The following is a 14,120-nucleotide window of genomic DNA, read 5'->3' as shown; positions in this document are numbered from 1 at the left end:
GCCTGTGTCTCTGCCTCTCTCTCTCTGTGTGTCTCTCATGAATAAATAAATAAAATCTTAAAAAAAAAAAAAGTATAGTGAATGGATGGAATCTACTGTATGATAAAAATGCTATAAACACCATTTAGTTTGCCATCAATAAGAAATTTACTTGTTAATAAATAAAATCTTTAATAAAATAAAAGTTCCAGGGCACCTGGCTGTCTGAGTCAGTGGAGCATGCAATTTTTGATCTCAGGCTCATGAATTCGAGCCCCACATTTGATGTAGAGATTACTTTAAAAATGATAATGAATTATAAAACTAAGCTATAAAAATAAAAGTTCCAGCAGCAGCAACTGTTCTTGTTTTAATCTGAACCTGCTGGGGAGAGTGTCCAAGCCTGGGTAGTAAGAGAGTTGGTTATATTTGGTTATTATTGAGGCTCCTCCAGGCTGGAGGAGTTTTCATGGACTAGATAACTGGATCATGGACTAGATTTTATTTTTACCTTTCTTTTTTTTTTTTTTTTTAAGATTTTATTTATTCATGAGAGACACACAGAGAGAGGCAGGCAGAGACATAGGCAGAGGGAGAAGGAGGCTCCATGCAGGGAGCCTGATGTGGGACTCGATCCCGGGACCATGGGATCATGCCCTGAGCCGAAGGCAGATGCTCAACTGCTGAGCCACCCAGGTGTCCCCCCCACCCTTTTTTTTTTTTTATTTAAGATTATTTATTTACTCAGAGACACACAGAGAGAGGCAGAAACCTAGCAGAGGGAGAAGCGGGCTCCCTGTGAGGAGCCCAACGTGGGACTTGATACCAGGACCCTGGGATCACGACCTGAAGCAAAGCAGATGCTCAACTGCTGAGCCACCAGGTGCCCCTTTACCTTTATTTTCAAGAGCTCTTCACCTCTCATGATTTAGAAGTATAAGGATGCTTTTCCCTATTTTGAAAACAGGGGAGCAAATAACCCCAACAAACAGGTTGATCTGGTTTGAATATGTCAGCTACCCAGCTGCTCTATCTTTGATTTCTTGTGTGCCCAAAAAAGCATAAGAAGTGAGAGAATTATTTACTGCATTTCTTTTTTTTTTTTTTATAAATAAAGATTTTATTTATTTATTTGAGAGAGAGAGAATGAGTGTAGGGGAGGAGAGGTGAGAGGTAGGGAGAGAAGCAGGCTTCCTGTTGAGTGGGGAACCCAACACAGGGCTGATCCCAGGACCCTGAGATCATGACTTGAGCCGAAGACAGGTACCCTGGGCCACCTAGGCACCCCTGCTGCTGTTCTATTTTAAGTTAACAATCAAGGAGACCTGTGTAGTAGAACAGGTACTTTCTACTTACTGGATATGTGTGGAATGCTTAAACTTAGCTGAACACGGGGGCCTTTCAGCTAATATCCTCACCTGTGAAATGAGTACCCATAAAATTATGTGACCTGCCTCCCCTGTGAAGATCAGTGAGAATGTGTGTGAAGCCCTGTTCAAGTATAAGGTAAGCGGAAATAGATAAAGATGCCTCTGCTAGTGTCCCATTCTCCTTCACCAGGAGTCCCGGCCGCTGCATGTTGTGCTGGGAAATGAAGCCTGTGACTTGGACTCCATGGTGTCAGCGCTTGCCTTGGCTTTTTACCTAGCAAAGGTGAGTACTTAGCAGCAGAGTCCCTAGAATGAAAAGATCTGGGTCCAAGACCCAGCTCTGCTACTTGACACTATTTAGTCTTTGGTCAGTTAAATTCCTTAACTTTGCTGAGTTTCAGGTCACCATCTATAGAATCGGAAATGATACTATTTTGCAATGTTGCTGGGGGGATGAAATGAGTAGATGTATTTTGAAGAATTTTTAAAAATATATGTTATTTATTTATTCATGAGAGACACACAGAGAGAAGCAGAAACATAGGCAGAGGGAGAAGCAGGCTCCATGTAGGGAGCCCGATGTGTGACTCCATCCTGGGTCCAGGATCACGCCCTGGCCAAAGGCAGACATTCTACCGCTGAGCAACCCAGGCATCCCTATTTTGAAGAATTGAAGTCATAAAGCAATTCAAACAGTTTATTATTGAGTTCTTCTTGGGTACCAGCGATCTCATGCCCAGGTCAGCTCTTGAAGATGGATAATCCCTTCTCTGCTCATGGAAAAGAGCTAGGTCTTTTCCATGAGTTATCTTGTTGTCCTTGGTGTTATTCTAAGGTGAGAGGGCAAGAGATGTCCTTTTATTTTTACCAATTGGGTAGTTGTGGCATTGAAAAAGGCAGTGACTTACCCAAGATCATATCTCCTTTGGTCCCAAAAATCTCGTTACTTTTCCTATTTATTCCAAAAGATTGCCCTGTGTTCTTTTCACCTTCCTTATCCAGACGACAGAGGCTGAGGAAGTCTTTGTGCCAGTTTTAAATATAAATCGTTCTGAGCTACCTCTACGAGGTGACAATGTCTTCTTCCTTCAGAAGATTCACATTCCAGAGTCCCTCTTGATTTTCCGGGATGAGATTGACCTCCACGCCTTGCACCAGGCTGGCCAACTCACCCTTATCCTTGTTGACCATCATGTCTTACCCAAGTAAGTAAAAGGAAGTTGAGCTGATACTTATCATGTGCCGTTTTGAGCTCTGATGAGTAAGAAATAAAGAGAGGAAGAAAGAATTTCTGTTCTTGGGGATCTCACAAGCTAATTGTAATTGCTGGGTCATAAGAGATACAGAAAATACTGTCAGTTCTCCAATTATGCAACTAACAAAAAGAAAGAGAAACATGGAAAGGTTAAACTAAAGGAAAACTCAGAAATCATTTAAATCTGCTTTTGGTATCATTATTTCATGGCAGACTTATTGGAATAGAAGCCTTTGAATAATTGTTGTAACTCTATTTTTAATTTTTAAAAGGCAAAATTATTTCCTACATAAGGCAGTATCTCATTAGTGTCATTGTGTTGAGTGTTAGGTGTGTGATAACCAACACTCTAGAGGACAAGAGGTGCATAAAGGTTGGAGTAGTTAAATATACTTGAGGGGAATGGAGGGTGTGAGGAAAGGTCTCCTGAGAGAGTTGACCCTTGATCTCACTCTTGAGTGTTGGCTCCTGGAGTGGGGAGGCAAGGTAGTTAGTTAGGAAGAGTATCTGGGCAGAGAGAGGAATTAATATAAGCAAAGTCAGGCAAGCATGAAATAACATGGTGAGTTGGGAGACCTGGAATTTGTTTTGCATGGCTGGAGCATAAAATGTGACAGAGAAGTAGGACATAGGAAGTAGTGAGACTAGGGAGGTAGGTGGGGGTCAGATCCTGGAGATGCTATAGGCCCTGCCAAGGAGACTAGACTAAATTGTTAAGGTAGTGGGGAACTATTGTGAGTTCTGTTTATTCTGGATCCTAACAATCAAATTTACATTTTCAGATGATCATTCAGCCACTTTGTGAAGGATAGCTTAGGGAAACTGAGAGTATATCTTTGGTTAGGAAACTGTTGGAATAATCCAGGTGAGAGATACTGAGGGCCTAGAATAAGGCAGTAGCAGAGGATTAGAAAGATGGGGTTGGGTAGGGATTAAGATAGAAGCCATAGGATCTGGTGAACTGCATGGAATTTGGGCATTAAGTGGATTCAGATGACAGGAGAGATGTAGATGTTGAATGCCAAAGGTGTCAAATCAGAAAAGCAATTCCAAAGGACATCAAAGACGTGGGAAAGATACTTGTAGCTGATACTTCACCAAATTCACTTATATACTATTTGATGACTTCAGTTACAACATTAAAGAAAAGAATTGAGAACAGTGAGGCAGAAGTAGAAGTGACCAAAGTTTTGAGTGTTTGCCTAAAATGTGCATTTTCCTTAACGGGTGAGGTAGAGCTTTGGTTAGACCCAGCTGGAGTGCCCCTGCCTATCATTCTTTCTTTTTTCCCCCACACAGAAGTGACACAGCCCTAGAGGAGGCAGTAGCAGAGGTGCTAGACCATCGGCCCATTGAGCAGAAACACTGCCCTCCCTGCCATGTTTCGGTTGAGCTGGTGGGGTCCTGTGCTACCCTGGTGACTGAGAGAATCCTGGAGGGGGCACCAGAGATCTTGGACAGGCAAATTGCAGCTCTTCTGCATGGTGAGGCTGGCTTTCAGGGTGGCTTTCAGATAGGGAGAGTGGAACAGTCTAGACTCTTCCGGCTTGATCATACCCACTCAAAGCTATCCAGTCCATTTCAAAGGCTGAGTCCTTTCAGGGGACAATTAAGCATTAAAAGGCTGTGGAAAAAGCAAAAAGGACGCACAGGACGACAGACCTAGAAGCTGCCTACTGTAGCTTTATATAATAGAAAGAGAACTAGCCACAGAAGCAGAAGATTCTAATACCATTCCTGTCCAGAAGATACTTATATGATCTTGAACAAATTTCTTAATCTTTCTCACTTTCATTTTCTCCATTTGTTAAAAAGAGAGAGAGAGAGAGAAAGAGAGAGTTGGACTAGAGTATCTTCCAATTTCTAAGTTTCTTTCTTTTTTTTTTTTTTTTTTTCAATTTCTAAGTTTCTTTAATGGAATTTGGCCTAAGGAAGGGAGGTCATCTCTCTCTGATTGGTTTCAAGATCTCTGAGGATTGGGGTGCTCAGGCACCCCTTTCTGCCTTTTCCCATTTTCCTGCCTACATTTTAATTTTTTTTTTTTTTTTTAAATGATAGTCACAGAGAGAGAGAGAGAGGCAGAGACACAGGCGGAGGGAGAAGCAGGCTCCATGCACCGGGAGCCTGATGTGGGATTCGATCCCAGGTCTCCAGGATCGCGCCCTGGGCCAAAGGCAGGCGCCAAACCGCTGCACCACCCAGGGATCCCCTTCCTGCCTACATTTTAATTTGGATTTGGGAGGTCTTACTCAAGGCATAGTCCCAGTTTCTTGTTTTGTTTTCAGTGAGTTTGCCACATAGTCTTCTCTGTATTATGTCCATCTGGTTTGAGGGTTATGTGTGTCCTAGTGGTTGCAAATGGAGGGCTATAGGATTTGAGTTCTGTCTCTCGTCTCCATAGGAACAATCATCCTGGACTGTGTCAACATGGACCTGAAAGTTGGAAAGGCAACCCCCAAAGACAACAAATATGTGGAGAAACTGGAGGCCCTCTTCCCAGATCTGCCTAAGAGAAATGACGTCTTTGACTCTCTACAAAAGGCAAAGTTTGATATATCAGGTATGAAATGGTAAACTGACTTCTCTCCCTTTCACTTGTTCATTGTATCTTTTTTTTTTTTTTTTTTTTTTTTTTTTGAGAGAGAGAGAGAGAGCCCACATACAGGGTGGGTGGGACACAGAGGGAGAGAGAAAGAGAGACACTCCTAAGCAGACTCCATGCTCAGCATGGAGGCCAACACATACCTGAGCTCACAACCCTGAGATTAAGACCTGAGCCAGAATCAAGAGTCAATTGCTTAACCAGCTGAGCCACCCAGGCACCCCAATTTTTTGTTGTATCCTTGAACACCATTGAAACAATTTCAGGGGCCCCTGGATGGCTCAGTCAGTTAAGCGCCTGCCTTTGGCTCAGGTCATGATCCCAAGGTCCTGGGATTGAGCCCTGTGTCAGGTTCCCTTTTCAGTAGGGAGTCTGCTTCTCCCTCTCCCTCTGCCTGCTGTTCCCCCTACTTGTGTGCATGCACGTGCTCTGTCAAATAAATAGATAAAATCTTAAGGAAAAAAAGAATTTCAGAGCATAAATAATGATTTAAGCTTTATAGCAGAGAGAACAAAGGTAGTGTGTGAGTCTGATCATGAAATAATCAATCATTTACTAGATTGTTCTATCGTGGCTATTGGGTAGGAAGAGGAGAAATATATTAAGAGTGTCAAGTTTCTGCTAATCAGAAAGTATAGATATATAAGTAAAATCTGCTGAGGGAATGCTAATTATCTGAGTGGGATCTAGTTGATTATTTAGGGAAGCAGGAGAAACATTGAGGGTGAATATAGAAATGATAAAAGAGGAGAACAAAAAAAAACTTCCATAAATTTTTACCTAGATACCACCTGTTGACATTAAAAAAAAAGGAAAGAAAAGTACCATATGTCCTTGTAGAAAGTTAAAACTCTGCACAAAGGGAAGTGGCAAAAGCGTCTCTTCTTCAATCTTCTCTCCAAGGTCCCTTGCTCTAGAGGCAACTGTTGTAACTCCAGTATTTAAAAGAATTTTTTATTATGTAATTACACTCTCGGTTATCTCCCCTCTCAAAGAGAGGGCGTGTTTTTCCTCATTCTTGACCTGTATTGGTGTCCTCACCTTCTTGGTCTGGGGATCCTGGGCTCTCTTGTTTGATCCCTGGTCTCACATCCATTGTCTAGGACTGACCACTGAGCAGATGCTGAGAAAGGACCAGAAGACCATCTCCACACATGGCACCAAGGTGGCCATTAGTGCAATATATATGGATTTGGAGGTAAGAACAAAGCATAGGTGTAGGTGGGAAGAGAAAGGTTTCGGTTATGTGTGTAACCTTGCCCCTCACTCTTGGCTCCCCTCCATAATCTATCTTGTATCTGTGTACCTTTTGTCATGTCTGCTATCATTCCCACAGTCCATGATCTCTCACTGCACAACCACGAGAGCCTGCATACTGTTTTTCCCTGCCTCTGCTTTTGTACCTCTACAAACCATTCTTCCCACAGGAGCTAGAGAGATCTCTTTATAAAGATGTAAGTCTAATTGAACACCAATAAAAATTAATTAAAAAAAAAAAAAAAAGATGTAAGTCTGAAAAAATACAAAACGAAAAAGCAAAAAAGATGTAAGTCAATCACAGCAAACCCCTCCCTCTGCTACCTTTCCATTGTAGACCTAATAGAATCTACAGGCCATACTGTGGATTATAGGGCCCTCCTTGATCTGACCCTCATCTGTCTCTCTGACCTCATCTCCTAGCCCTGCTTCTGCACTCACAGTGCTGCAGCCACACTAATTTTCTTTCTGTTCATTGGAACCATTAAGCTCATTCCCACCTCAGGGCCTTTGCACTGGCTTTTCCCTTTGCAGAGCTGGCTCTTCTTATCACTCTGGTCTTAATTCAGATGTTTCCTCTTTTAAGAGGTCTTTCCTGACCGTTGTAACTAACGTAATATCCTCTGTGCTCAAAAATCCCTAACAATTTTTGAATTTTGTTCAGAGCACCAACTGGATTGAAGTAATCAGTTCCATGGATTCCTTTTTTATTGTCTTTTTTTAAGATTTTATTTATTTATTCATGAGAGACAGAGAAAGAGAAGCAGAGACATAGGCAGAGGGAGAAGCAAGCTCCATACTGGGAGCCTGATATGGGACTCGATCCCAGAACCCCGGGATTACACCCTGAGCTGAAGGCAGACACTCAACCACTGAGCCACCCAGGCATCCCTCCTTGTTTATTATCTATATTCCTCTGCTAGTTTATCAGCTCCACCAGAGGTGGAACACCCTGTTTCTTTTGTTTCTGCTATATCTCCAGCACCTTTGATAGTGCCTGGCACATAGTGGGTCCTCAGTAAATTCTGTTGAATGGGTGACTGAATATAGCTTTGATGATGGTATTTTACTACCTGGTTCCATGTCATGCTCATTTAAATCATTCAACAACCTGGTTTGCACACAGTCTCTCATAGTCTGTACAGCTTCTTACTAAATACTATGTAAAAATACTAAATAATTTCAATAAAACAAAAGATCTCAGTCTCTTCCCCTGCTGCCTAGTGTGGAAAACAAGCCCAAGAATAGGTTTGGGATGCTGAGTGGCTTAATGGTTGAGCGTCTGCCTTTGGCTCAGGTTGTGATCCCGGGGTACCGGGAGCAAGTCCTGCACTTGGCTCCCTGCTCAGTGGCGTCTACTTCTCCCTCTGCCTCTGTCTCTGCCTCTCTTTCTGTTTCTCATGAATAAATAAATACAACCTTAAAAGAAAAACAAAGAACACACAAGATTTGCCAAGTAGCATAAATGGACACAGTACAAATCGACACATAAATGCCAAGGGTAAAGAAAAGCCCTGATCTGAAATTGCGGGGGTATTATTCAATGGAGAAATACTGCATGAGACTTTGGAGAAGAGTAGAGATTGACAAAAATAAATAAAGAGCCCGTGTCTGTTGTTATTTGTGTGTGCCCCATTGCTCTGTTTTAGAATAAAAATACCTCCAGGGCAAAGACCTTGCTTGCCTGATGGCAAGAGCAGGAAAGACTTGTACATGCCAGGCATATTACATACATGATCATGCTTTCATTTTTAAAACAATCACTTTTGGTGAAGGTTTAGTCCTTATTTTACAAATGAGGAAACTCAAGTCTGAGGAGCTTAATATAACTCCTTAATCATAGCTAATAGGTCAAAGAGCTGATTTTCAAACCAATTCTGTCTGAACCCAAGACCAATTTCTCCCTTCTACCTCCAGCCTCCCAGCATCATAGACAACACAGAGTAAGTGTGAGGTACTTTTTTTGGGGAGTACAAGCCCCAAGTTAACATGGAAAGAAACCCTTTGTAAGCATGTTTTGTTGCTGGTGACAAGGAGGGTCCAGCTGTAGCCCTTATCACTGCCATTTCTTTTTCAGGCTTTTCTGCAGAGGTCTGGCCTCACTGCAGATCTCCATGCTTTCTGCCAGGCTCACAACTGTGACGTCCTGGTCACCATGACTATCTTTTTCAACACTCAAAATGAGCCAGTGCGGCAGCTGGCTATTTTCTGTCCCCATGCAGCGCTCCGAATGACGGTGAGTCTGTCCCTTCTCCAGCCCGAGGCCCCTACAGAGCTTTGCTTATAAGCGCCATTCTGTGCTGTAAAGTTCTGTCCTTGGAGGCCACCCAGATTGCTCTGTCCGTTGAGTGGATGACTCTTGATTTACGCTCAGGTCATGATCTCATAACCTGTGGAATCGAGCCCCTCATTGGTCTTAGCACTCACCTGGGGGTCTGCTTGGGATTCTCTCCCCCGGCCCCTCCCCGCCGCACACCAGCACACACATGTACGCACTCTTTCTCTCTCTCTCTCTCAAATAAATAATTAAATAAATCTTAAAAAAAAAAAAAAGACCTGTGCTTGGTTCTTGTATGTACACTGAAGTCCCTTGAACCATTTCCAGAATCTTCCCTCCTTGCTTTTCCACATTTTCTCTTTATGTAAGTATCCTTAATTGTACTGCTGTTGGGCAGCCCGGGTGGCTCAGCGGTTTAGTGCCTGCCTTCGGCCTGTGGCATGATTCTGGAGATCCGGGATCGAGTCCCACGTCAGGCTCCCTGCATGGAGCCCGTTTCTCCCTCTGCCTGTGTCTCTGCCTCTGTGTGTGTGTTTGTTTTTTTTTTTTCTTTTTTTTTTTAAGATTTTTTTTTTAAATTTATTCATAATAGACATAGAGAGAGGCAGAGACACAGGCAGAAGGAGAAGCAGGCTCCATGCAGGGAGCCTGATGTGGGACTTGATTCCGGGTCTCCAGGATCACACCCTGGGCCAAAGGCAGGCGCTAAACCGCTGAGCCACTCAGGGATCCCCTCTCTCTGTGTCTTTCATGAATGGATGAATAAAATCTTTAAAAAAAAAAATTGTACTGCTGTTGAGAAAGAGAGATTTCAAAGAGAATTAGAAACACAGTTCCTGTTTAGAAGGAACTTGAAATCAAATTAAAAGGCTGTGTTATAGGGGCACCTGGGTGGCTCAGTGGTTGAGTGTCTGCCTCTGGCTCAGGTCATGATCCTGTGGTGCTGGGATCAAGTCAGGCTCCCTGCAGGGAGTCTGCTTCTCCCTCTGCCTATGTCTCTGTCTCTTTCTCTGTGTCTCTCATGGATAAATAAATAAAATCTTAAAAAAAAAAAAAAAAGGCAGTGTGATAAATCTAGAGTTAAAACATGTTTCTTGGTTTAATCATTAATTCCTCATCCCTGAAAATCAGTTTCTTTCATTTCACCCTATTGCCTTAAAAATGGGAAACACAAGAGAAGCCTTTTCTACTACTTAATTAATCATGCAGGGATGAATTACTGTATCTACCACTAATTCTGTAGAGAAGGGATCTAAGAGCAAGTTTGTTTTCTTTCCTGAACCATTAGGCCACTTTTACCACTTCTTCCCCTTTCTTTTCCTCTGTTGGTTACTGATTAGCCCAGGGAAGAATTTATTTTTATTTATTTATTTTTTTTTAGAAGTTTTTTTTTTTTTTTTAATTTTTATTTATTTATGATAGTCACACAGAGTGAGAGAGAGAGAGGCAGAGACATAGGCAGAGGGAGAAGCAGGCTCCATGCACCGGGAGCCCGACATGGGATTCAATCCCGGGTCTCCAGGATCGCGCCCTGGGCCAAAGGCAGGCGCCAAACCGCTGCGCCACCCAGAGATCCCCAGGGAAGAATTTAAAAGTGGGCTTAACACAGTCCAGAAATGTTTGGGGTTTCTTGGACTGTGAGAGGACTGCTAAAGTCTGCATATAGCCAGATTATCTTTTGCATCCATAGAAGATATGTCATCCTTTCTTCTCTTCAGGAAGCAGATGTAATTTTATTCAGTAGAAGGTGCTAGTGTGGCACTGTGGAAAGAACTACAGTTTTAAAAAGCAGATGGACATGGTTTCTGTTCCAGATTTGCCACTTATCTGCTCTTTGAGCTCAAGCAAGTCAGTTGACTTCTGAGTCTGTACATGGCATAACACCACCCACTGATATGATCATTAAACATAATATTGGGGGTGTCCTGGGTGGCTTAGTTGGTTAAGCGTCTGCCTTTGGCTCAGGTCATGATCCCAGGGTCCTGGGATTGAGCCCTACATCGGCTCTGCTCAATGGGAAGCCTGCTTCTCCCTCTCCCTCTGCCTGCCATTCCCCTTGCTTGTATTCTCTCTCTTTCTGTCAAATATATAAAATATTTTTAAAAAATAAACAATATCGTGTGTAAAGCACATTGCTGGGCACAGAGCATTTGCCAGCATTTGCTGGCTCTTACTAATCATGTCATAAAGCAAAGGGTGCTCTGGCCATAGAAGTGCTTCTCCCCACCTTCTCCCTCCCACACCAGCTCTGGGCTGTTCTCTGAAGCTGTACAGGTGGCCAAAGTCTCCCCTGCCCCCCACAGGCTGCCTCTGTCCTGGGAAATGGGAATCCTCTTTTCACAGTGTGCCCTGCCATCTCCTCTTCCTCCCTCCTATGTTAGAAATTATGTATAGAAGAGTCTTTAGAATACTGGCTTTGGGGATGCCTGGGTGGCTCAGCAGTTGAGTATCTGCCTTCAGCTCAGAGCATGATCCTGGGCTCTGGGATCAAGTCCCACATTGGGCTTCCTGTGGGAAGCCTGCTTCTCCCTCTGCCTGTGTCTCTGCCTCTCTCTCTCTCTCTCTCTCTCTCTCTCTCTCTTTCTGTCTCTCATGAATAAGTAGATACATCTTTAAAAAAAAAAATACTGGCTTTGTGGCAGACCTGGGTTCAAGTGTCAGTTTTGCTTCATTCAAACTATGACCTTAGGCAAGCTATTGATCCATCCACCTAAGCCTCTGTTTCCCTACCTGTAAATGAGGGTAATACTAATACCAATCTTATAAGGCAGTTGTGATGATTAAATGAGATAATACTTGTGAATGGGCAGACTCGGCACCGCGCCTGGCATACCTTCCACCCCCACTTTGATCTATTCATTCTTTCTGCTTCGGTCTTGTCCCTGACCTCAGTCTAGATGCTTGTCCCATTCTAGCTAAGGACAGAGTTCAAGTTTTTAAGCACTTGAAAACAACATTAGGTCAGGAGCTGAGGAGGTCTTGAGTTGTGGTTCATACTCTCCCATCATCTACTTGATTTTGTTCAAGATAATCTCTTCAGGCTTGGGTTTGCTTCAATAAAATGAAAATATGATCTCAAATGTTTCTTCTGTTTCCAGCTGCTATATGTATTAACTAATGTGCCTTTTTTGGAAGCAATAAGATTGAATTCTGGATGATTTAATTTAAAAAAATGTTTCTCGGGACGCCTGGATAGCTTAGTGGCTGAGCGTCTGCTTTTGGCTCAGGTCATGATCCTACGATCTTGAGATCAAGTCCCACATCAGGCTCCCCACAGGGAGCCTGCTTCTCCCTCTGCCTATGTCTCTGCCGCTCTCTTTCTCTCATGAATAAGTAAATAAAATCTTTATAAATAAATAAATGTATATGTATGTATATATGTTTCTTTGTAAAAGAAGCCTCTAACTTAGAAACCACAGCTGTTTGCTTCCCCACCTTATGTACCATCTCCCCATCTTGTCTCCTCTTTAGATCTGTGGAGTTCTGGAACGCTCTCACTCTCCGTCCCTGAAGCTGACCCCTGCCCCAAGCACCCACCCTCACCTCCAAGCCTATCTTCAGGGCAACACCCAGGTCTCTCGGAAGAAACTTCTGCCTCTGCTCCAGGAGGCCCTGTCAGCATATTTTGACTCCATGAAGATCCCTTCAGGGCAGCCTGAGACAGAGGGTGTGAGTAGGGAGCAGGCAGACAAGGAATTGGACAGGGCAGGTAACTCCCTGGTACCTGGACTGAGTCAAGATGAGGAGGAGCCTCCACTGCCCCCCACGCCCATGAACAGCTTGGTGGATGAGTGCCCTCTGGATCAGGGGCTGCCTAAACTCTCAGCTGAAGTCATCTTTGAGAAGTGCAGTCAGATCTCTCTATCACAGTCGACTGCTGCCTCCCTGTCCAAGAAGTGACTGCTGGGAGGGGACGGGATGGTGAGAGAGGTTGCTCGAACCACTTGAAATGCATGTTTTGAGATGTACTGGCAGTCCCATCTTCATTGCTCTAGGATCTGGTGTACTGTGTTCACGTACTGGGGAGAAGAAAGAAGTGAAAGAAAACAGCTGCTTCAGGGATGGCTTCCTGCCTTTCCCCCAGATCTCTACCAATCAGACAAATTGTATTATTTAATTTAATTCTTCAAATCTGCACTGACTCTCCTTTGTTTCATTTACCAGAGGTACAATGTGATACCACAGAGTTCCAGCAGAGCAGCACAAAAAGGTGTACCCCAGAAGTGCCCTCAATAAGGGTCTGTAACAGAACCAGCATTTCGCATGGAACCAAATATTCATTGTGTCCATGTGTTCATTTATGCTCATATTGATTCAGGTATTTATTGAATACCTACTTTTAGCTAGATAGAAAATAAAAGTGTGCTTTGCAAACTCCTATTTCAGTTTTCAGACTTCTGCAGAATCTAGCTCCATGATTCCTCTTTCTGACCCCAGTTAGGTGATAGTATCCAAAGCTGAGATGGTTGCATTTGTATTCTGGGCTTATGACTCTTTTAAGATCCTTGCGGAGCAGTCAGAAGCCATTATCTTCTGTCCTGGTCAGCTGACCTGGCTCTCAGTTTCTTTGGATTCCTCTGTCCCAGAGCCACAGGGGTCCCAGAAAGACCCAGAAGACTCCTTGGTTCTTGAGAGTTCAGGGGACACCCAGGAAAGCCTTAAGATCACATAGGCACTCTTCTCAGCAGACAGCAGAACTGCAGTGAGAGCCCTGGCTCTGTGCCCTGCCTTTGCGGCCTGTCATTTTCTTGTCCATCTTGTTCTCTTCTTGCTCACGTTGAAAGGAAACATGAAGTTCTGATACCAACTGCCATGAACTATGTGTCTCTTGGTAAGACACTTCATTTCTCTAGGCCTCATTCACCCCATCTGTAAAACTAAGGATCTGGACTAGATGTTCTCTAGTATTCTGTGATCTGCCTCCTGTCACCATCACTTCTCTCCTTGCTTCTCTCTTTGTTTCTGTTCTCCCTGGGAATGCTCAGGGTGACTGAATTGTCTGTATTTATATGTGATTGTACCAAGGGACTCAGCCTCACGTAGCATGTACAGGGGTATGATCCGGCAGAGAGTTCCCCCACTACTTGTTCTGCATGTGTAGACTCCCTTTTCCCTTCAGACTGACCTATTCCCCCTTTTCCTACCCAACTCCATGTAAGTTGCTAGAGGTTCCACTGAACAGTAGGGTATGTAAGACAGTTTTGGCATGACGTCTTCAGTATGAGGGGGATGGTGTGACTTCACTTTGAGGGGATGATGTCTATAACCACTGGAAGGTAAAAATAGTGGTGTGATTACTGAACCAAAGGAATTTGTTTTGTAACTTGGGTACTTTATTTTGCATTTTGTTAAAGTATTAAATACATTTTTTTCCCTGTT

General features: G+C 43.4%; 1 protein-coding gene across 8 annotated transcripts in view; it reads left to right on the top strand.

Moving 5' to 3' along the window:
- The window catches only part of PRUNE1 (prune exopolyphosphatase 1), a 27,203-nt gene extending 13,083 nt beyond the window's left edge, over positions 1–14,120 (top strand). For 4 of the 8 annotated variants that reach the window (XM_025982989.2, XM_072766593.1, XM_072766592.1 and 1 more), the window contains 7 exons: positions 1,540–1,632; positions 2,352–2,554; positions 3,904–4,088; positions 5,006–5,164; positions 6,310–6,404; positions 8,541–8,699; positions 12,213–14,120. In XM_025982989.2, the coding sequence (XP_025838774.1) occupies positions 1,540–1,632; positions 2,352–2,554; positions 3,904–4,088; positions 5,006–5,164; positions 6,310–6,404; positions 8,541–8,699; positions 12,213–12,641 (1,323 nt within the window). In that variant the 3' untranslated portion in view covers positions 12,642–14,120. The remainder of the gene's footprint in view (positions 1–1,539; positions 1,633–2,351; positions 2,555–3,903; positions 4,089–5,005; positions 5,165–6,309; positions 6,405–8,540; positions 8,700–12,212) is intronic. The other 4 variants (XM_072766595.1, XM_072766594.1, XM_072766596.1 and 1 more) reach the window with 2 other exon arrangements.

The sequence above is a fragment of the Vulpes vulpes genome, chromosome 8, assembly GCF_048418805.1.
Source record: "Vulpes vulpes isolate BD-2025 chromosome 8, VulVul3, whole genome shotgun sequence".
Taxonomy (NCBI): domain Eukaryota; kingdom Metazoa; phylum Chordata; class Mammalia; order Carnivora; family Canidae; genus Vulpes; species Vulpes vulpes.
This window is presented reverse-complemented; position numbering and strand designations above follow the sequence as displayed.